The sequence below is a fragment of the Alosa pseudoharengus genome, unplaced genomic scaffold (genome assembly GCF_046254945.1).
Source record: "Alosa pseudoharengus isolate Yale_2024_CS ecotype anadromous, Long Island Sound unplaced genomic scaffold, YU_APseudo_1.1 YU_APseudo_1.1_scf_2, whole genome shotgun sequence".
Classification (NCBI taxonomy): domain Eukaryota; kingdom Metazoa; phylum Chordata; class Actinopteri; order Clupeiformes; family Clupeidae; genus Alosa; species Alosa pseudoharengus.
Genome location: NW_027468663.1, coordinates 12,927,290 through 12,947,913, shown reverse-complemented (window position 1 = coordinate 12,947,913; position 20,624 = coordinate 12,927,290). Strand labels below are relative to the sequence as shown.

The 20,624-nt window shown below is 46.0% G+C and overlaps 1 protein-coding gene across 2 annotated transcripts in view; it reads left to right on the top strand.

Moving 5' to 3' along the window:
* Positions 1 to 20,171, top strand: part of gpc5c (glypican 5c) — a 152,582-nt gene extending 132,411 nt beyond the window's left edge. For both annotated transcript variants that reach the window (XM_076293775.1, XM_076293774.1), the window contains one exon: positions 19,663 to 20,171. In XM_076293775.1, coding sequence (XP_076149890.1) covers positions 19,663 to 19,847 — 185 coding nt within the window. In that variant the 3' untranslated portion in view covers positions 19,848 to 20,171. The remainder of the gene's footprint in view (positions 1 to 19,662) is intronic.
* Positions 20,172 to 20,624: the final 453 nt, after the last annotated feature.

Genomic DNA, 20,624 nt, shown 5'->3' with positions numbered 1-20,624 from the left:
AATGAATTAAACTTTTATTTCCGACTTTATCTTCATCATCGTTAAGCGTACTCGACTGAGACAAGCGCTCGTGGTGGACCATCGTGGGCACGCTATTGTCTGGAGGCGGGCCGGAGAGTCAGGGATTTTCCCAGGTCAGTTATGGATGATGACTGGGCTAACCTTCAGTGTTTAGTTTAGGGTTGCATTTTTTTTTTTTTACATTGAGCCTATATTTGCTCAGTAGTTCCAATAGTGTGATAGGCCAAGCCTCAGAGAAACGTATTGATCGATAAAGTTTCTGTTGATATTACTGTCCAACCAGTTAAAAACTCCAACCCACTTAAACCACACACATATCTTTTGGGTATGTCTCAAAGAGTGGGAATGCTGCATCTCAAAGAGTGGGAATGCTGTATCTCGGAGTGCATTTAGAGCGCTTTTGTTAGTGGGAATGTTGTATCTCGGAGTGCATTTAGAGAGCTTTTGTTAGTGGGAATGTTGTATCTCGGAGTGCATTTAGAGCGCTTTTGTTAGTGGGAATGCTGCATCTCAGAGTGCATTTAGAGCGCTTTTGTTAGTTTGTTTGTTGTTGCTGTTGCACTAGTTTAGCTTAACCATTAGAAGCAGCAGCGCGCCAGTGAGCCCTAGCTACAAAGGGAATGTTTATGATGTGCTAATTTCATGTGATGACTCCCCACAGTCATTTTTATTCCTCCGATGAGAAAATAACCCAGGGCGAAAAACAGGCTCGCAAAAGTCCTCCTCAGCAGCAGCAGCAGTGGTAGTGGTGGTACGGGTGGTGAGAGGGGAGAGAGAGAGAGCAAGAGAGAGAGAGAGAGAGATAGAGAGAGGCTCCATCAGCCTCCTCTCAAGACATCACATAGGGGGAGAGACATGCATGAAGCACACTCTGAAAAAGCACGCTACTGAAAAATGGTAATGGAAAAATGGCTCTTAGTAGGTCTAAATGTTGTTGTTGCAGAATGTTTTTTTTTTCTTTTATTGCCTTTTTTCTCTTAAAGTAATGTTTTGTGGGATCTTTGTAGCTCATACCTCTTGTTGGTCATTAGCCTTGGCATTTCATGGCTTTTTTTTTAACAAAAAGTGGAGGATTTAATGGGCTGCAGGGCTGAGTGTTACCCTATAGGAGGGATGAGTAATTAAGACAGTCTCTAGGTAATTGGATGAGGAGGGTGTGAGAGTGTGGGGCAAACTGGGACAACCCAAACCCCCATCCAACAACTTCAGAGAGAGAGAGATAAGAGAGAGAGAAAAAGAGAGAGAGAGATGGCCACAGTTCAGCCAGAAAGACTCGGAAACCAACGATATGCATAAGAATTAATTATTTAATCCATAGAAAGATTTACAGACATGACAGTTGGCAATATGCAAAGTCTTTGTCGTAGGCCCCTCTCTAAAGGAAAAGTTAATTGACATGCTGAACAACTATGCTCAGATTTTTGTGGGATATTTCCTCCTCAACTACACCTATCTTAGTGAATAACAGAACATCTGTTTTTCACATGAAGATGCCGTGTCGTCTGTATCTTTTGTTTACCTACAGTATGCTCTGAAGAATTTAAACTCACATTTACTACAACAGAGTGCCTTAGTTTTTTTATCCTTGGTGTCAACAGCCACTGCCAGGATTCTGTGACCTTCATGAACTGTACCCCCATTACTTAAGAGCACCTGTTGTTGGATAAGCCAGTGGAGCCTAGTATAAACTTTCCCCTGCTATAGACTTTGTTATTCACATCTTTGATTTCTATTCCACTTAGTCAGTGAAAACATTGGACCTGTCTCACTAGAACAACCTTTTGCCAGAACCGAGGACTACAGTCCTACAGTAAGATTATGACAGCACTAAAATGGGTCAGCCTGGACAGTTTTGTTGCTCCAGTGCCTGTCAAATCAACCTCCTGCTGCTGGATAAGAGCATTTGGATAAAAGCAGGAGCAGGTCTCTCTGGAGCAGCACTTGGCTTTGAGCGATCCAGACGTCACCAGGCGGCGGACTCTGGCGCGGACTCGGCCCAGGCGTGGCCAGGCGACGGCGGGACAGGTGTTGGCGGGAGTGCTGTGCTGTTACGTGAGGAGCCGGCCCCTGGCCTCGCCACGCTGGTGCCGCAGGGAGTGCAGCGTGACGCAGTCCACAATTGAATTTCCTTGTTCCTCGTGTCAGGCCTATGAGCAGCCCCAAACACTGATTGACACTAAAAGGTTTGAGTCATATCTGGGGTCCAAACAGACAACGTCATATCCACAGATATTATAAGCACGCACATGGACACACTCACTCACTCGCTTACACACACACACACACACACACACACACTCACCACTTAACACAGTGAACACAAACTCACACTACCAAACCTGGTGGAGTCACACACACACAAGCACACACACTATATACCTCATATGCAAACAATACCAACACACAAACACACACACGCTACACACACCACAGCACTTACCCTAGTGGACACACACACACAGCTAGCTACCCCAGTGGACCGATCAGTCTCACTCTCAGACAGAGTGTCAGAGCTTTGGCCCGGCTCTACCCCCCAGCCCCCCAACACCCACCCCCCATCTGGCTGCGTGTCCACGAGGCCGGCATGTGATCTCCAGCTGCTCTCCTGCTCTCTGTTCTCTCCTGCCCACTACCACCGCCGCCACTACCACCACCGCCGCCACCACCACCACTGCTTCTGCATCTGCTGCCACATCCTCCACGGCTGCTCTCTGCTTTGCATGACAAGTCAGCCAGAGACGCACGCCACCAATTCCCACTCACTCTACCCCAGAACAGGACAGAACAGGACCCACTTCTGCTGTCAGCACAGAAACAAAGAGAGGGAGGGAGGGAGGGAGGGAAGGAGGGAGATAAACCGAGAGAGGAGAGGAGAGAACAGAAAGAGGGAATGGAAAAAGAAGAGAGAGAGAGAGAGAGTGCCTGAGAACAGACGAACAACATTAGCAGTGGCATGTTTATCCATTATGGCTAAATGCGAGAAGTAGTTTACCTTTTGACTCCCAGGGTGCTTTGCAGACGAGGGTCGGGCAGATTTACTGAATCCGCTGCTGGGGCCTTTAACACAGTCGACCAACTTCATTAAAGCCCAGAATACCTCAGGTCTCCCCTCTGCTCCCTGTGCCTCTCCCTATTTCTGATTCTTTCCCCCATTTCCCTCATCTCTCTCTCTCCCTCCCCTCTCTCTCTCTCTCTCTCTCTCTCTCTCTCTCTCTCTCTCCCCATCTCTTCTCCTACTCTCTCCTCTACCCCCCTCTCCCTCTGCTCTTCTGTTGTGCACCTCATCTCCTCTGAAGGGACTTTGGTTCTGGACAATGGTGACTCCCAAACAATATGCATGTTAGTTCCTGACAATGCACAATATGCAAGCAATATATAGACTATATGAGCAGCAATGCAATCAATCATGACAACAGGCATCAGTTATGGGAATGAAGTAGTCATGTATATGGGTGTTATTACTGGGGAACTGATCATTAGGATGATGCCATGAGTTTGGATGCTGCTTCTGTGCTTGATAGATTTAGTGTCCTGCACAGTATTCTGTTGTGCATGGTCTCTCTCTCCCTCTCTCTCTCTCTCTCTCTCTCTCTCTCTCTCTCTCTCTCTCTCTCTCTCTCTCTGTCTCTCTCTCCCTCCTGTCATCCTCATTGCCCTCTTTGTGGACCGTAGTCATGTGCAGTGCAGCAGAATCATTCCCGTGTTAAGTCTGCAATGTGATACGCAGGCAGAATGGCACGAGAGCAGTGAGATCAGCTCTCTCTCCCTTCTCTCTCTCTCTCTTCTCTCTCTCCCTTCTCTCTCTCTCCCTCTCTCTATTTCCCTCTCTGTAATCTGTTACCCAAACCGACATAATCCTCTCTTGCATCACTTGGTTGAGTGTGTGTGTGTGTGTGTGTGTGTGGGGGGGGGGGGGGGTTGAGGGGGGTTATGTTGCCCTCCACCCGCCCCCAGAAGAGAAGATTAATGTGCTTTATCAGTGGCTTAATGAAGTTGCCTTCCAGTACAGGGGAGAGGCGGTGGAAGGTCAAGCTCCGTTTAAACAGGGCCAGCGTCGTCAGGGTCAGAAACACAATCACAGAAGCACTGGTCGGACTCCTACAGACACTCAGTATGTTTTTTCTACAGTAGGCTTTGTGTGTGTGTGTGTGTGTGTGTGTGTGTGTGTATACCTGCGTGTATTTGTCAGTGTGTGCGTGTAGTCCCTTTTGGGGGGGGGGGGGGGGGGTTAGGGAAGAAACCTGTAAGTGAAAATGTAAGAGCTATTGATTTGTGGATTAGCACCCTGGTGCATTGGATAGAGTTTGCCTCACTGTGCTTGTATTTTACAGCCCATTGACAGGACAATGAGGCGCACCAAGCAGCCTCCTCCACACCCATCCTGACATCACACTATACAGCACCTGAGCCCAGGGTGTGTGTGTGTGTGTGTGTGTGTGTGTGTGTGTGTGTGTGTGTGTGTGTGTGTGTGTGCAGTTTGTGTGCATGCAGGCATCAGTGTCCATGTGGGTATGTGTGTGTATGTTTTTATGAGTATTTGCACAGACATAATTTTGAATGTGTTGCTAAACTTTCGTGTGTGTGTGTGTGTGTGTGTGTGTTTTGTGTATATGTGTGTGAGTCCTACTCTTAAATGGCGGAGTCAGCATCTGTGCTTTGAGGCAGGGCATCTCTGTTTACTGCTGCCCCCCACCACACACACACACACTCACGACACCACCTCTTTCATCATGTGGGGCTGCTCTGCCCGGCAGATCTCCCTCCGCTCCGCCAAAGTGCTTTGAAAATCCCCGTACACTTTGTCTTATGTATCAATTAACCGCAGCACTACTACCCTATGTCACAACATGTCAGTCTGTCGGTAGAACACAGTAATTATGGGCCATTTAAAATCACAAAAAACAGGCAGAGAATCGTTCTCTTCCCCAAATGATCAAATGGTTTTCATCAAGGGCAATGACTGCATGCTGCAACTTCTCTCTCTCTCTTTCTCTTTCTCTCACTCTTTCATTCACTCTCTCTTTCTCTCTCTATCTCTCTCTCTCTCTTTCCCTCTCTCTTTCCGAGCCGCACCTCATCCTCCAGGATGCCGGCGAGCGTTTCATCCTCCCCGGAACTCAGGGTGTTTTTCAGCACTTTACCTTTGATGGACGTGCTCTCTGAACTCCCTGGTTGAAGACATCAACCAGCAAGGTTTTCATGGTAATATGGTTTAAGGCTAAATGTAATAACTTTCTTTGCCAGCCTTTTTTTGTCCTTGTATATGTTCTTACATGTGCACACACTCACACAGGCACACACAGACACACGCACATGCACGCAAATGTATATATGCGGTGCATACACTTGTGTACAGACTCACATGTACATGTGCCTATGATTGTGATGATTAATTCATCTAAAAATGTTAAATGTGTTAAAATAGAATAAACACATATAGTATGTGTTGAATCAGAAAATCTGTTAAAACAGATTATTCCACTGCTTGGTTGAATTTCCCATTGTCCTACGTAATTAAGAACGACCATTAACCGTATGTTATTTGCACACCTATGAAGTAGATCTATTTTTTTGGCCGTATCACACTTGTATATTAATTCGCCGAACTCATTGTAAAGTTTAAATGAGCCGTCACGTTGCATCCAAGCTGTAAAATGCAGACGTTCAGAACATAGCAACATTGTAGCATATGACGGAGGTGGCTTTTAGCTACAGTAGATGGATGACAGCAGGCTAAGTAAAATAGCAATATTTCAAAGCTAAAGTTCATCAGAATCTTGGGATACGCCCGCTTGACAACGGGAGAGATAAAACTAACGATTGGCCTTTGGCCGTAGCAACCATCCATTTAGAACTAGTAACGCAGTTTGTCCTGCAAGTTGAGAAATTAGTTGATATGTGTCGGAAGAAAGTAGTTCTACAAATAAGACAGTTTTAGCGATTAAAACGTTTAAATTGTAACAGGAAATGAACACAACGCAAGTGGCAACAGTGGAATAAGCGGGATAATAGACTCCACGGTGGTCTGTTCACAGAAATGAATGCACTTACGCTTCGCGTCGGGGCCGTTTTACAACCTCGACCGTGCATTAACTTCTGTGAACAGACCACCGTGTCGTCCATAATCCCTTACATAAATAGCTACAGATATAATGGTCTACTTGTAGTCGGTGAATAAATAAATCAAATAAATGGTTGAAAAATGTCAAGCACAAGACCCCGACCCATGTCATTTCCAGTTCCGCCCCATTTCTCTCTACCACTAGTTTCCTATTTCATCTCTTTGCTGTCCTATCTGAATAAAGGCTTAAAAGCCCCCAAAAATGTTATTGTGTGCCTAGTCTGGCAGAATTGTGCATCATCAGGCCCACCATGTGACACCTGTGATGTGGCCTGATTGAGACATAGTGTAGAGCCATTTTCAGTTCCCTGTGTTGTTCCCTGCTGTGCTACCACTAGTGATGCGTGCAGATGAAACAGGAGTAGAAGTTTGTTCCAGTCTGTCCACTGACCATTTATTGTCATACGATTTAGGACATTACAGATAACTTCAAGCAACATAAAATGAATAATTAAAGTAAGACAATCTTGTATACAGTAGTAGACCCAGCTCTTCAGAGAGTAGGCTACTTCCTCTCTGAGCACTAGCAACAACTGGACATGCTAATTGTAGCACTTACCACTAGACTGTCCCCCTTCTAGAACAGTCACTTGATTCTATGGAAGTAGTATTTATTGCTGCACTAACATTGCTGCACTAACATGTCACACTGTACCTTGACTGTTTACCTCTTTTTAAGTGGATTTGGATAAAAGTGTCTGCTATGACTAAATGTCCTCTTGGGCACCAACTTCAGGCGGGGTAGACAGACACGTGGCCAAATAGAATCACTCACTCATTCACATACACATTACTCACAAAGAAGAAACCATCATCAAGTCAAACATCCATTTGGTTCTCACACGTACCTTCAGTGTGAGAGATGAGTCCCTTTTAGAGGGCAGTCTAGACAAGCAGTGCCAGGGAGACCTTCAAATGCTAATAACCAAGGAGTGGGAGGTGTGTGTGTGTGTGTGTGTGTGTGTGTGTGTGTGTGTGTGTGTGTGTATATAAGTTGGGGTGTTGGGGGCCCTTGAAGTACTCATTAGACATGCAGGGTGTTAGGCACCCAGATCCTTTACATGCAACCCTACCAGGCTCAAGGTCACACCACCACCTGTGTGTGTGTGTGTGTTTGTGTGTGTGTGTGTGTGTGTGTGTGTGTGTGTGTGTGTGTGTGTGTGTGTGTGTATGTGTAGTGTTCACTCATGAGCATTCATGGAGGCAATATGTGTGTGTGTTTCAGTAAGAAAGGGTAAGGAAATGCACTTCACCCCTGGGGGAATTGCAATTCGCCAGCTCCCATTTAATTATTTGCCGGTACTGCATTAGAGCGAGGGGGAAAAGAAACTGAATCCCTTCCCCTTAATGTGTTTTAGAGGGACCGCTGATGAATGTCGAGCGAAATGCCTACTGACCGGGCTTACGTTTGAAATGTGCCTATTCAGTATTCCTGGTGGGCCAAACGGCTGACTGCGGGGATGTTGGCACGGCCGTCCGCTCCGGATCCACTATGAGTTTGCACGCTTGATTGGCATGCAGACTGACAAATGAAGTCATCTTTCCCTATGATTAGCCCTCTGCCCCTCCCTCGCTCCATCCCTCCTCTCCTCTCCTCTCTTTTGCTTTGCTCTCTTCTTGTCTGCTTTTCACTGCTCAAAGATGTGCAGTGTCTCAATCTTCGCTCGCTGTGTCTGTGCTTGCCAAGCATAATGATTCGCCTCTTTGGAGAGGGCTAAAATGTGTCTGTGTGTGTGTGTGTGTGTGTGTGTGTGTGTGTACTTGTCTTTGTGTGTCTGTGTGTGTGTGTGTGTGTGTGGATACCTGTGTGTATTTGTCTGTGTGTGTGTGTGTGTGTATCTGTGTGGATACCTGTGTGTGTGTGTGTGTGTGTGTGTGTGTGTGTGTGTGTGTCGTCCCTTGGCCTTGTCCTCCCTCCACCAGGACAGCCATCCTCATGAAACAATGATCCACCATGACATCAGCCATTCAGAATGGTCTTACAGCCGTTAAATGAGGGTTCGCCGTTGTTTGATTAGCGTGACAGTGTGAGTGGAAATTAAACCGAGACCTGCAGAAGAAATCTACACCGCAAAGAATCCTCTTCATTTCATGGTCAACATTATCTAACTGTTTCCACACTGCACACCGATACCCACATTACTTCTTTATAGTCAGAAGCCAAGAAGGAGTCCATCCTTAAAGATATGCTCATTTGCTGTAACCCAACAGATTTTTTTTTTGTTTGTTTTTGTCCTACATGTAGGTGGGGAGGTAAGGTAGGTTGTCATTAAAGCAAGAGTGAAAACAACAGAACTTCTGATTAAATGGTAGGTTAAGTTAATTAAACACAGCATCATTCATATCTCAAACAGTAGCTCAGCTTTAGCGATTTATGCATGCGGAAAGGCTAATAAAACACCTTGCGTATCGTTTAGCATGAAGGTCATTTTAGCATGGCAGTTCACCTTCACGTCACCTGACCTCACATCTCTGCCTTGCAAGCTTACTGGCCCGTAGTTCTCGATAACAGGGAGGCCCTTTTGCATGCCAGTGTAGGCAAGAAAGAGATGCAATCAGTCTTGAATATCATGAAAGAGAGAACCTAGAGCATAGTTTCCCAACCTTGGGGTCGGAGCCCTATGTGTGGTCGCCTGAAATTCAAAAGAGGTCGGCTGAGATACTGTGTATCTTGAAATTGACCACTACATTACATAAGAATATACATTGAATAAAAACAAATATTAAAAACCACCCGCATGAGATCTTTGATTGATGTAATCATGCTTGAAAATCAAAGTACCGCTCTCGACTGGATGTTACAGCAGAGATGAGATGGGCGCTCTCACAGCATGCTGTGAATGTTTGGGGTTGCCAACGCTTTGTAACATCAAAAAAGGGTCACCTGCCAAAAAAGGTTGGGAACCCCTGGCCTAGAGGCATACGTATGGACAGGAGCACTCACCAAGCCACCACTTGTCCAAAATTATGTCTTGCTTTGTGCAGTAAAACAAATAACCAACCTACCAACTCTATTTTCTTTTTTTTTTCGATTTGGATGCTACTGAAAACAAATATATTTCTAAGAATTACCTAAAAACTGACCAACTCAGACCAAACTGAATGCAGTAAGGAGGCTACCGTGGAGCAATGACTGGTGGCAACTTCAGTGTGCCTTTTGTGTTTCTCTGGAACACAGCAACGCCTCACCCACATACACACATGCACATAAATGTCCACACACATGCACACATACTGTACAGTTAAGTCAGGACCACTTTCATCTAGAAAAACAGCCATTTATTGCAACATGAAGGAGTATGCTCCTCACAATTATTTTACTTTGGAGCGAGCTAAGTAAGCAAAGGGAACGGCAGGGGGACCTCCAAAGAACCTTCTTCTTTCTAATGGCAACTGTGGTTTGTGTTACTGAATCAGCTGAATGTCTGCTGATGGTTGAAAGTGCGCTGACTTCCTGTGTCCTGTCTGAACTAACGCTTATTCTTATATGTGTACACAGAGTCACTCATGCAAACACTTGCTGGTGTTCTGTCTATAATGGAGTGGAATGAAAAATGTCCAAGTGTCTCCAAACTTTTGGCACACACACACACACACACACACACACACACACACACACACACACACACACACACACACTCACTCATTGAAGCAGAGACGTACTGGTGTGCTGTATCCATTTGTCTTCACACTGCTGCCTCTGGTCATGGCCTTGGCATGGTTGCTGAGTTTCTCTCTGTGCAGTGGAGCTTGGCCTCTGTGTTGTCTTGCACAGAGAACCACACACACACACACACACACACACACACACACACACACGTCACCCACATGTACAGACATGTGCCCTGTCACATACATAATCACAATACAAGCAACCACACACACACCCACCAATACAAGTGGCTGTAATAGTCCCTCTCTGTCCCCCTCCTCTGGTCTCTGAGGCCGGCTGTTAGGGCCGGAGTCGTTCCCGCGCCCACAGTGTCTGTGCCCGGGACATGGAAAAGCTGCAGAGTGTCTTTGTGGCCATGACATCATGTAGAGAGCACCCCAACAACCCCCCCCCCCCCCCCATCCCACCCTCCCTCAGTTCCCAGCACATGGTCTGCTGAAGCCATTCACAGAGAGAGAGAGAGAGAGAGAGAGAGGGCTCTTTAAGCAGAACCTTGAGATACTGCTGACGGAGATCAGTCACTGCGCTGAATGGGCACCAGTCAGTGGCTAATCATGCCCTGACCACAGGAATGCACGCTCTCTGCGTCTGGACCAGCCCAGAAAGGCTTGTTTTTCTTGGTGCCTTTGGGCTCCAGCTCGCCTCATCTCTGTTTGTGAGGTGTGGTGCATGGTGTTTTAGTGAGGACTGAGCGCTACGGTCTGTCAGTGGCGTCTGTCCGTTTGGTTCACTTAGAGACCCAGACTGTCACAGTGTGTGGGTATGTGGTTGTGCATGTGTGTGTGTGTGTCCTTGAGACGCTGACACCGACAGAAGCACATAATACATCTCGACAGTGCGGCCCAAATGTGGCCATGCTGGCATCTGTTGCCATGGGACTATGTGGTGATCACATGGCTGCCACGGTGACCATCATTTTCCTCCATATCTTCTCAAACGGCCAGAGCTTCCATCCATGTAGACATCTGTCGCCCCTGCAGCATGGAAAACCTTTGGCCTAAACACAAGGCGTGTAAATGTTTTCTTTTGTTTGTTTGTTTTAATCAGCCACCTGAATGTTGCTACTTAGCACACAGCTGGAGGTGATGAAAGTTACCAAGCAGTTTAGTGTATGGGTTGGGACTGAGGAATAAATTAAAAATGTCTTTGTGACTTTCTGATTCTGGAATTTTCCACCCACCGGCAGCTGGGTTGTCTAGCCAACAAGAATGTGGATGCCTGGGCCTGGACAGATGCAGAGACAGGAAGGTATTTAAGGGGGTGAAGAGGGGGAGAGGAAGATGGAGAGAGAACGTTGGGTAGAGAAATGGTCAAGAAGAGAGAGAGGTGGGGAAAGAGAGAGAGAGAGAGAGGGGAGTGTCAGCGGGGAGTGAGCGAGCGAGCGGGTTCCAGCCCTGATGAGGCCATCAGTCAGAACCCTCATTAGCAGCCCAGCAGCCCAGCTAGAGACCGGCGCGCCAGATGGCTCCTGGGCCTGGAGATGGACCCCGCTAGCCACACTCAAATATTGTTCCTTCCTTGCTTAGGGGTAGAAATGGGGGTAAAGCGCTCTTCTTGTTTAGTCGTAATGGCCATCTAGTGGGTGTCCTCATTGCAGAAGCCTTTTTGCCGTTTTTGTTTTTTGCTCATAAATGCAGCAGACTCTTTCTCTTCTTTCATCGGCCTCACGCCAGGCCACTTAGGGCTCCCCACATGGGCCCACCTCACCCTACCACCAGCTGTGGCCTGCTCTCTCTCTCTCTCTCTTACTCTCTCTCTCTTGCTCTCTTATTCTCTCTCTCTCATGCTGTCCTCCTCTTGCTCTTTCTTCATTTGTCTTTCTTTCTATTTTTCTCTTTTCTTTCTCTCTCTCTTTCTCTCTCTCTCTCTCTCTCTTGTTGGTTTGTGCATTTCTGCCATTTTTTTCTCTAAGTATTTTGCACATAATGACTACTTTTCCGTGCACACCATATTCCGGTTTTATTCAGAATAATGACAGTATTTTGATCGTCAGTGAGTCATGTAAACGCCTTATTCCAGCTGCCATAACCCGATTAAGCTCATATTCCGTTTACTAAAAACCCTGGCACATACCTCTTTGAACCGGAATACTGTGGCTTGTAAACACATTAGTCGGAAAATGCCCCTTCCGGAATGTTAAATTCCGTCTGCGCATGTTCATGCAGGGAAGTTTGGTAGCTTGGTTTGATGCTCTGACACTTGGCAAATGTAGAAGTGTGGAAGAAAGTTTTACTAGTGAAGATGAAGTCAATTTATGTATTAAAACCTGAAAGTTTAAATGTCATGGTGGAATTTATCAATAGGTGAAAGCATCGTAATGCTCAAATTTGCAGGTTTTGCTCGCACTGCTGACAGATGAAGAATCGGTGGAAACCCCTCAAAGCAGCCTATTGTAAGGATAAAATGCAAAACAATAGCGACTCCAATCTTCAATCAAAATTCACCTATCTTGTGGTCATGAATGAAATTCAGGGAAAGAGACCATTGATACGTCATGACGCAGATACTACTTCTACTGTACACTGCTTGCTTTACTCAGAATATGCCGATATATCTAAATATCTTATTCTGAATGTACATCAGGTTTATTAGCCAAGGTCAGGCCAGGTTTATACATGCATATATATATTATATATTGCCATAACCAGAATATGGTCCTTATTCAGAATATGGTGTGCATGGAAATGTAGTCATTGATTGAAGGATTTGTCGGTTCTCTGTACACTCTGTACATCTTTCTCTGTCTCTCTCAGAATGACTCTATGCTGGTTTCGAGCGTGGGGCAACAGAGTAACAGCAGCACACACACACACACACACCACGCTCCGCCAGCCCACATCAAAGCACTGTCTCGTCACAGCCGCCATCGATTACAGAGCCTGCTTATGTGTCTGCTACATCCGACATCCGCCCGCCATCTTACCTCCCACAGCGTCTTCCTCTGCAGCCTGGGCCAGCCGCCACTTTGCAGACGAAGCCGACTGTCAAGTCAAGTCCATTTAGAGTAATATAGCGCATTTAACATAAGAGTGCTAAAGCGCCTAACAAATTGAGCTGAAGATTTAAACTGGCACAGTACGGTGCATCGGAATCAAAGGCATAAAGACCATGTAATAGTAGAACTGAAAGCAAACAATCACACAATCAAAAAGGTTAAAAAAATAGACTGAGAGAGAGAGAGAGATAGAGGGGGAGGAACACCTGATGTGCGCCTCACTTTTTCTTTTTTCTTTTTCTGAGTTCACCCACATCACACCATCAGTCTGGTAAACCATGCCAAACCACCAGAACCAAGCCACCGCGACTGATTGGGAAGCAATAAGGTGTCTGTGTGAGAGAAGAGCTGTGGAGAAACAAGACATTTCCTGTTGTGATGTGGAGTATTTATAGCGTATCACTGAAAAACTGTGTACTGATCAAAAGCAGACCCATGGTGTTGGAGAAGGACTCTTTTCAACTGGCTGTATATGACCACACATGACCACACATCCATAAATGACACGTGCCTACATATGCACAATCATATCTAACAGTTCTAAGATAAGTAAGGCTTGCATCATCCATAGATTTTGATGTGGGTGCATATACTTCAGTACATAAATACATATACATAGCAAACAGTTATCACTGTGGATATTGTAATACGTATGGTGCATTGTTCATTGCCACTCAGAGTGCACAATGCATACAGCGTGTTGTTTATTTGTTTTCGGTGTGGTTTGTCCATTTGTCTGTGTGCAAGATTGCGCTTCATTTACTGGCTAGATTTCCATGAAACTTGGTGGAAAGGTGTAGCATGGTCCAAGGACAATCCCACATTTATTTATAGTGATTTAGTTTCACTTTTGCTACTGTTGTGCCATATGACATTCACACCTAGTTTGCCTGCCAGTGTTCAAAGCAAAGAAATGCATTTCTTTACAGATGGTCTTACCCAAAACAGTTCATGAAATAGCACATACTGTAGGTGTTCTCATTACATGGACTTAATGAATTAATGCAGCTATGTATCATTTCTTTTATCAAACTGATCACTAAATGTGATGTATATCTTATGATTATTATTGGATAGTGCTTATGTCAACATAGAAAATACACACTGATATTTTGGGTTTGACTTACATAGAGCAGAGCTACCTGGCCAAAGTGGAGGTCTGCACCCTCCTTGCCCCTGTAGTTGGTAGTAATGCTGCATTCCAATTGTCCGCCCGAGTCGATTGCCAAGTTGTTTTCCCGAGCTACTAACAGGAAGTTGTAAATGGAACTCGAATTTCCAAGATGGCTGCAATCATTAACAGTAAAGTAGAGATATGATAGACATACACTGTTTATTAGCAGTTCTGTCATTAAATCAGTCGTAGAAACAATTGTGTCCAACCTCTATCTGTCGGTATGTTGCTATGACGTTTGTTTGTGTAAAATACTGTGTAATGCTTCATTACAAACTGGCATTGCTATATCTGATAACAATTGCTAAGAGACAATTGCTAACAAACAGTTGCATTTTGTTCTCACGACTCTTGCGTCGTGGAAGGCAACCAGGTTGGGTTTTTACACAGATGTGACATCATTCTGAATCACTAGTCGTTTTACGGAACAACTGGAATAAGTGTATTAGTCATACTAACCTCTTGTTTAATGTTGAATCTAGTTCTCAGGTGTATCGGCAGCACACCCTCTTATCTGTCCGAAACATCTCTGGCAATTTCTTGAATGTGTCATTGTCTTGCAGTAAGGGTGTTATCCTCCACCCACCTGCCTCCGTGAGGAGTCTCAGTCGGGTTTCCAGTCTGTGAGCTCGACGGCCGTTACCGTTTCTGCAGCCTCCTGTGCTCACAGTGGACCACACGCACTGATGCTGATGGTCCTGTCCACCCGTGTAGTGAGATTTGGCTGGAAGTGTGTGTGTGACGGTGTAAACAGCCAATTGGAAGTTGAGGCAGAGGCAGAGTGATCAGTCAGGCTGTGTGTGTGTGTGTGTGTGTGTGTGTGTGTGTGTGTGTGTGTGTGTGTGTGTCTGCCTATGAGATGTGGTAATTGGTCTAACTATCTTTCTTTCTCTCCCTCCCACTCCCACACACCCCCACTCACATATACAGTATGTAGCACACACATGTACAATTTTGCGCACATACTGTACACACACACACACATACTGATTACACTCCTCCATTGACCCTAAGTAAAACTCAACCTTTTACTCTCAACATCTTTGTACAGTACATTTGGGAGAGTTATTAAAAAGTATACAAATGCATACATGCATATCCACCCCCCACCACTCCCCCAAAACACACACAGACATTTTTTTGTCTAAAAAAATCATAAAAGTGTAGTATTGTGTAGTCTGGTTGGAGGAAGAAGGTTGTGTAGTGGGTGTGATGGGTTCATCATCTCCTTGAGCATGGAGATTGCTGCTTCCTCTCTGTGCTCTTTCAGAGATGGGAGGTGGGGGAGAGGCTGAGTGCCCCTTCTAGAGATGATCTTAAACGCCCTGCGTTGCACGCTTTCTAGCTCCACCTCCTGCCCTTTGCTACATCCAACCAGAAGTACATGTCTATATTCCAGCTCAGATCTAATCAGGGCAAAATATATCAACAGGAGATCATCAACTGTCATGCTTGTTCGAGCCAGGACCCTCAGCAGATACAGACGCTTTGATATCTTATGTACCATTTCCTCAACTTGATGTGTGTGAGAAAGCGAAGAAGAAACTCTATTAAGAATACAAAAGACACACAGCAAGCCAAACTCTTAGGGGGGAATCACATTAGCCAGCGGCAAGCAGCAGATTTCCTATTGTTCTCTATGGTTCGGCAGCGGAACGGTGGCAACGCTGTTCGTAACGCTAGCGTTTAACAAGCAGAGCGTTGAACTTGGTTCAACTTTCAAAGCGCAACGCGAGCGTATTCAATTGACAAACTGTTTGTGTTGCTTAGGAACGAGATAAAACTTATTATGGTCTGAGCTTTGCGTTACGTTTGCCGCTGCCGCTTGCCGTTGCCGCTGGCTAATGTGATCCCTGCCTTAGGCTGAGAGGAGGCAAGAGCAGCAGTCCCCAAGCTACAGCTTTCTCTTGCACTCCTGGCAAAGGAGCTTCTCTGGTCATCACTTCTTAACCTCGACCAGGTGGACTTCACTGATGTCTTCAGGTGTAGAAGGCCAGTGACAGGCAAGAAGGTGCAAAAAATAAAGACAGGATACACATGGCCGTAACACACACACATGTGGACTCACACGGTCTCTCTCTCTCTCTCTCTCACACAAACACACACACACACACACACACACACATACACACACACACATAAACACACTCTGTTTCTTCTCTTTCTGTCTCTCTCACACACACACACACACTGAGAGTACAGATCGATGTGTGTGCAGCGTTTAGCTTGGCCCAGGCAGTGTTTGGTCCTCAGCCCATCATCTCATTGGCCTCCCAGGCCCTTCTCATAACAGATGAAACACGTCTCTTAGCATAAACAACTACCTCACCGCGTAGTGAGATAAATAAGCTGCTTTGTCTATTGTGCTCTGGAGGAACAATGCGAGCTGGCACTGCACTGGCGTCAGATTGCAGGGGCAGGAACTCTCTTTGATTTCCACACTGACCCATTGCCCAGCTGCCCAACTCTTCTCTGGCTGAGAAACATGCCACAAGAAACGATGTGTGTACTGTGGCGGGCAGCGGCTCACTGCCTCGCTCCCGTGATAGAGAGCTGTCTAACAAGACATGACTTTGGATTGAAGGCATCTTTTAAGAAAACGTTATTACGTTAGCACAAGCAAGAACACTAGTCTAGCTTACGGAAGCTGGCAGGCTAACGGTAGAAAGTTGTCTGACAGACAATCAGTATATCAGACCAATACAATCGGTATATCAGACCAGACGCATGGAATAAAAGCATAGAATTCAAACATTGGGGAAGTAGCCGCAATTGTGTGTTCATCTCTGTTCAAAAAGTGTACACAATGGCCTGAACTAGTCATTTTAAAGAAGGGAAGAAAAAGGGGAATGTATATCTCACCACCTCTCAGGTTGGCCAAGGACACACACACACGTACACACACACACACACACACACACACACACAAGAATCTCCGAAGCACCACCTCACAAGCACACAGATCAAATTCACATAATTACACACAAAAATACACACTGAGTCATTTTTGCTGTGATACTATCAGGGGAATCAGTGTGAAGCAGCAGCAGCAGCAACAGTGTAAAGCAGCGCAGGACAGCGCTCCCCCGCTCACTGTGCTGTATGTCTGGGATTCATGCCCGGACCAGCCATGATAGATGACTTGCTGTGACCTGAATGCCTACGCCTTTCTAAACACGAACAGGCGGCTCGTCCAACAAAAACAGGTTAGCCAGAGCACAGCTCGGCACAGCACAACGCAATACAACGCACGCCCTGTTACATTAGAAACTGTGAATTGGTATCAATCAATAGCCTTTTTCAGTGTCAGTGATTTGGAATTAGATATCGATCTTTACACAGGAGGTATACACAACCATCATCAGACATAGCCGGTATTAATGCTATTTATAAGATTTGTGAGTGGGGCACTTTCAGCTACAGTCAAAGTATGGAGACCAATAAGGAGAGAGAGAGGGAAGGGGGGAGGGAGAGAAAGGGAAAGAGAGATAGAGATAGTATCATTTCAGGAAGGCAAAGGAAGTGACCTTTTACTGGGTCTGAGCTCCGCCTGGGGTCACTGTACCTTTGACAGCTGGACAGCTGGTCCTTGGCTGCCGCGATATTCCAGAAGTGTCAGTGTGTGTGAGAGAGAGAGAGAGAAAGAGGGAGAGAGAGTTTGTGTATATTTGAGATAGAGATATCGTCCCCTTAGAATTATAGGGTTCTATCTACGTTCTGAGTAGTTCTGAGATATTGAGCTTCAAAGTCTTAGAATTCCATAGACTTATACTGATAAGTGGAACAAACCTCTTCAGATATAATGTCCAAAAATGCATACAACTACAAGAAACACCTCACCTCATCTTCTTAAGGTGTCACAGAATAAGAATATGTCAATAACTCAATTTTGACAAAAATGTCAGGTAGAACCTTATAATTCTAAGGGGACAATATAGAGAAAGACAGAGAGAAAATGTGTGCGTGACAGTAACATCCTGAGTCAGCAAAAGCCAGAGATGTGTGTGTTTGTGTGTATATGTATGTGTCTGTATTAGTGTTTTTGTGTGTGTGTGTGTGTGTGTGTGTGTGTAAGTGTATGTATGTGTGTGTGTGTGTGTGTGTGTGTGTGTGTGTGTGTGTGTGTGTGTGTGTGTGTGTGTGTGTGTGTGTGCATCGGCGTGGCCGTGTCTGGGTACTCAGTTTAATCTCCCATAATCCACTGTTAGGGCAGAGAGGAGCGCATCCCGAGGCCTTCCGAGAGACCTAATACACTTCGATCGGCCTGATTGACCACCACCTGCCCACTGACAGGTGAAGGAGAACAGGGGGAGAGGAGGACACAAAGAGGAGTGTAGAGAGAGAATAAGGACAGCGAGAGTGTGTGAGAGAGAGAATGGGAGAGTGTCAGAGAGGAGGAGGGACTATGAAGGAGAGAGAGAGAGAAAGAGAGTTACACTGAGAGAGAGAGAGAGAGGAGAGAGAGTGCGAGAGAGGGAGGAAGAGAGTGAGAGAGTAAGAGAAAGTGAGAGAGAAATAAAAATTGCGGGCCGGAGATGGGCAGAGGGAGAGGGGGAGGTGGGTTTGGCCGATTTATGTGTGATTGGCTGTAATGATGTTTGGAGAACTGTCCGTCATACAAGGCATGAAGATGATTAGGGCCAGCCTGACAGTCAGTCGTTTTTTCTGTGTGTGGTTTTTATATGTGCGTGCGTGAGTGTGTGTGTTGTGTGCGAAGAAGTGGGGGGCTTTAGTTACCTGACTCTTGACTCAAGTCTGAGTCGAATCACAAATTGGAGGACTTGAGACTTGCTTAACTGAATTTTATAAAAGACTCGACTTTGACTTATTTTATTCATTTCTTGAGACTTGATTTAGCCTTGAGACAGAGGACTTGTGTTTTTTTAACTCATGGCAGCACATTTAACAGTGGCAACAGTGGTATAAGCGGGATAATGGTCTCCACAGTGTTCGGTAATCACAAGTTAATGCACTTCGAGGTGTAACTTCTGATACCCGAACGTTGTGTTGTCCATTATGCCTTACTTAACGCATAGCAGCTAATGTCAACATGGAAACATGCTTTATGCATTTCCTGTAGTAATAGCTGTATAAAGGTGTTTGCATCATTTCTTAATACCAAACTATCAAGTTATTCTTCTTCAGTCTGAACTTGAATAACCAATCCTGTACCAGGGCAGATCACCTCATATCACCTCATATCACCTCATATCACCTCTCTCTCTCTCTCTCTCTGCCCTCTCTCCCTCTCCCTCTTCCTCTCTCTCTGCCCTCTCTCTTTCTCCCTCCCTCTGTCCCTCCATCTCTCCCTCTCTCTCTCAGTGTTTTCTGAGACAATCCAATAAATCCAATAAAAGGAAGATATATTAAAGTCTCTTTGTTGCCATCTTGTCGTCTTTTTCTGTCGGTACCTGTCTCCCTCTGTCCCTCACTCCCTCTCTCCCTCTCTGCTTTTCTCCCTCTGTCCCTCACTCCCTCTCTCCCTCTCTGCTTTTCTCCCTCTGTTGTCCTTTGAATCTGTGGATGAAATGTGAATCTAACAGGATGTCTAAACTGTTATCATGTATCATGTATTTCAGTGGTGCCATGGCTTTGTGATTTAATGACTGATTTAATCGATCTCTCTCTCCCTCTCTCTCTCTCTCTTTCTCTCTGTCCCTCTGTGTCTCCCTCCCCAGGCCATCGGGAGAGCCCTGACGTGACCGGCCGCGTGGTCGTCCAGGGCAGCTCCCCGGGGGTGTCCTCCCCCAAGCGTCCCCCAGTGGTGCGGGTCACGGGAGCCGGCCCCCCTCCTCCTCTGCCTGGCACTCTGCTCATGCTGCTCCTGCTGCTTCTACTGGTGTCTCAGTGGACCGTGCTCTAACTCTAACACACACACACACACACACACACACGTACAAATATACGCATATAGCCAACCCCACACACACACACACATAGCTTACACTCCTACACACACATGCACACAATATTTCTCTCTCATACACACGCCGACACGAAGAAACACACTCTCACCTCTCGGCATCTCCTCTGAGGTGGAGTGAGATGTTGGGGGGTGAGATTCCGCAGGTGGTGGACTGGACTGAGATAGGAGGCCGGAGCATTGGCGTGGAGTTGTGTTTTATTTTGTTGTTTTTTTTTCTCCTCATGTGTTTGTTTTTGTCAGTGCTTTGGCTATGTGTGTGTGTGTGTGTGTGTGTGTGTGCGCGCACAGCGTGCTCGGGCAGGTACTCACTTAACCTGCTGCTTAACCTGGCCTGCTCCTGGTTGGCTTGTGACCGGCGGCCATATTTTTTCTTGGGGGTTGAGGCAGCTCCTTCTCTCTCTCTCTCTCTCTCTCTCTCTCTCTCTCTCTCTCTCTCTCTCTCTCTCTCTCTCTCTCTCTCAGCTTTAAGCACTACGCATAGCACTCTCTCCTGATCCTCCGCCCTGGTGAGAAAAAGACAAACTGTCAGGGCATGGACTGTTCTATCCCCTCACCCCAACTACACAAACAAATGGGCTGCCTCTGCTCCACACACACACACGCACACACACACACCCACACACACACACACGCACACACACACACCCACACACACACACACGCATACATACACAGAGACATTCATTTTCAGATATGCACACGCACACACATAGA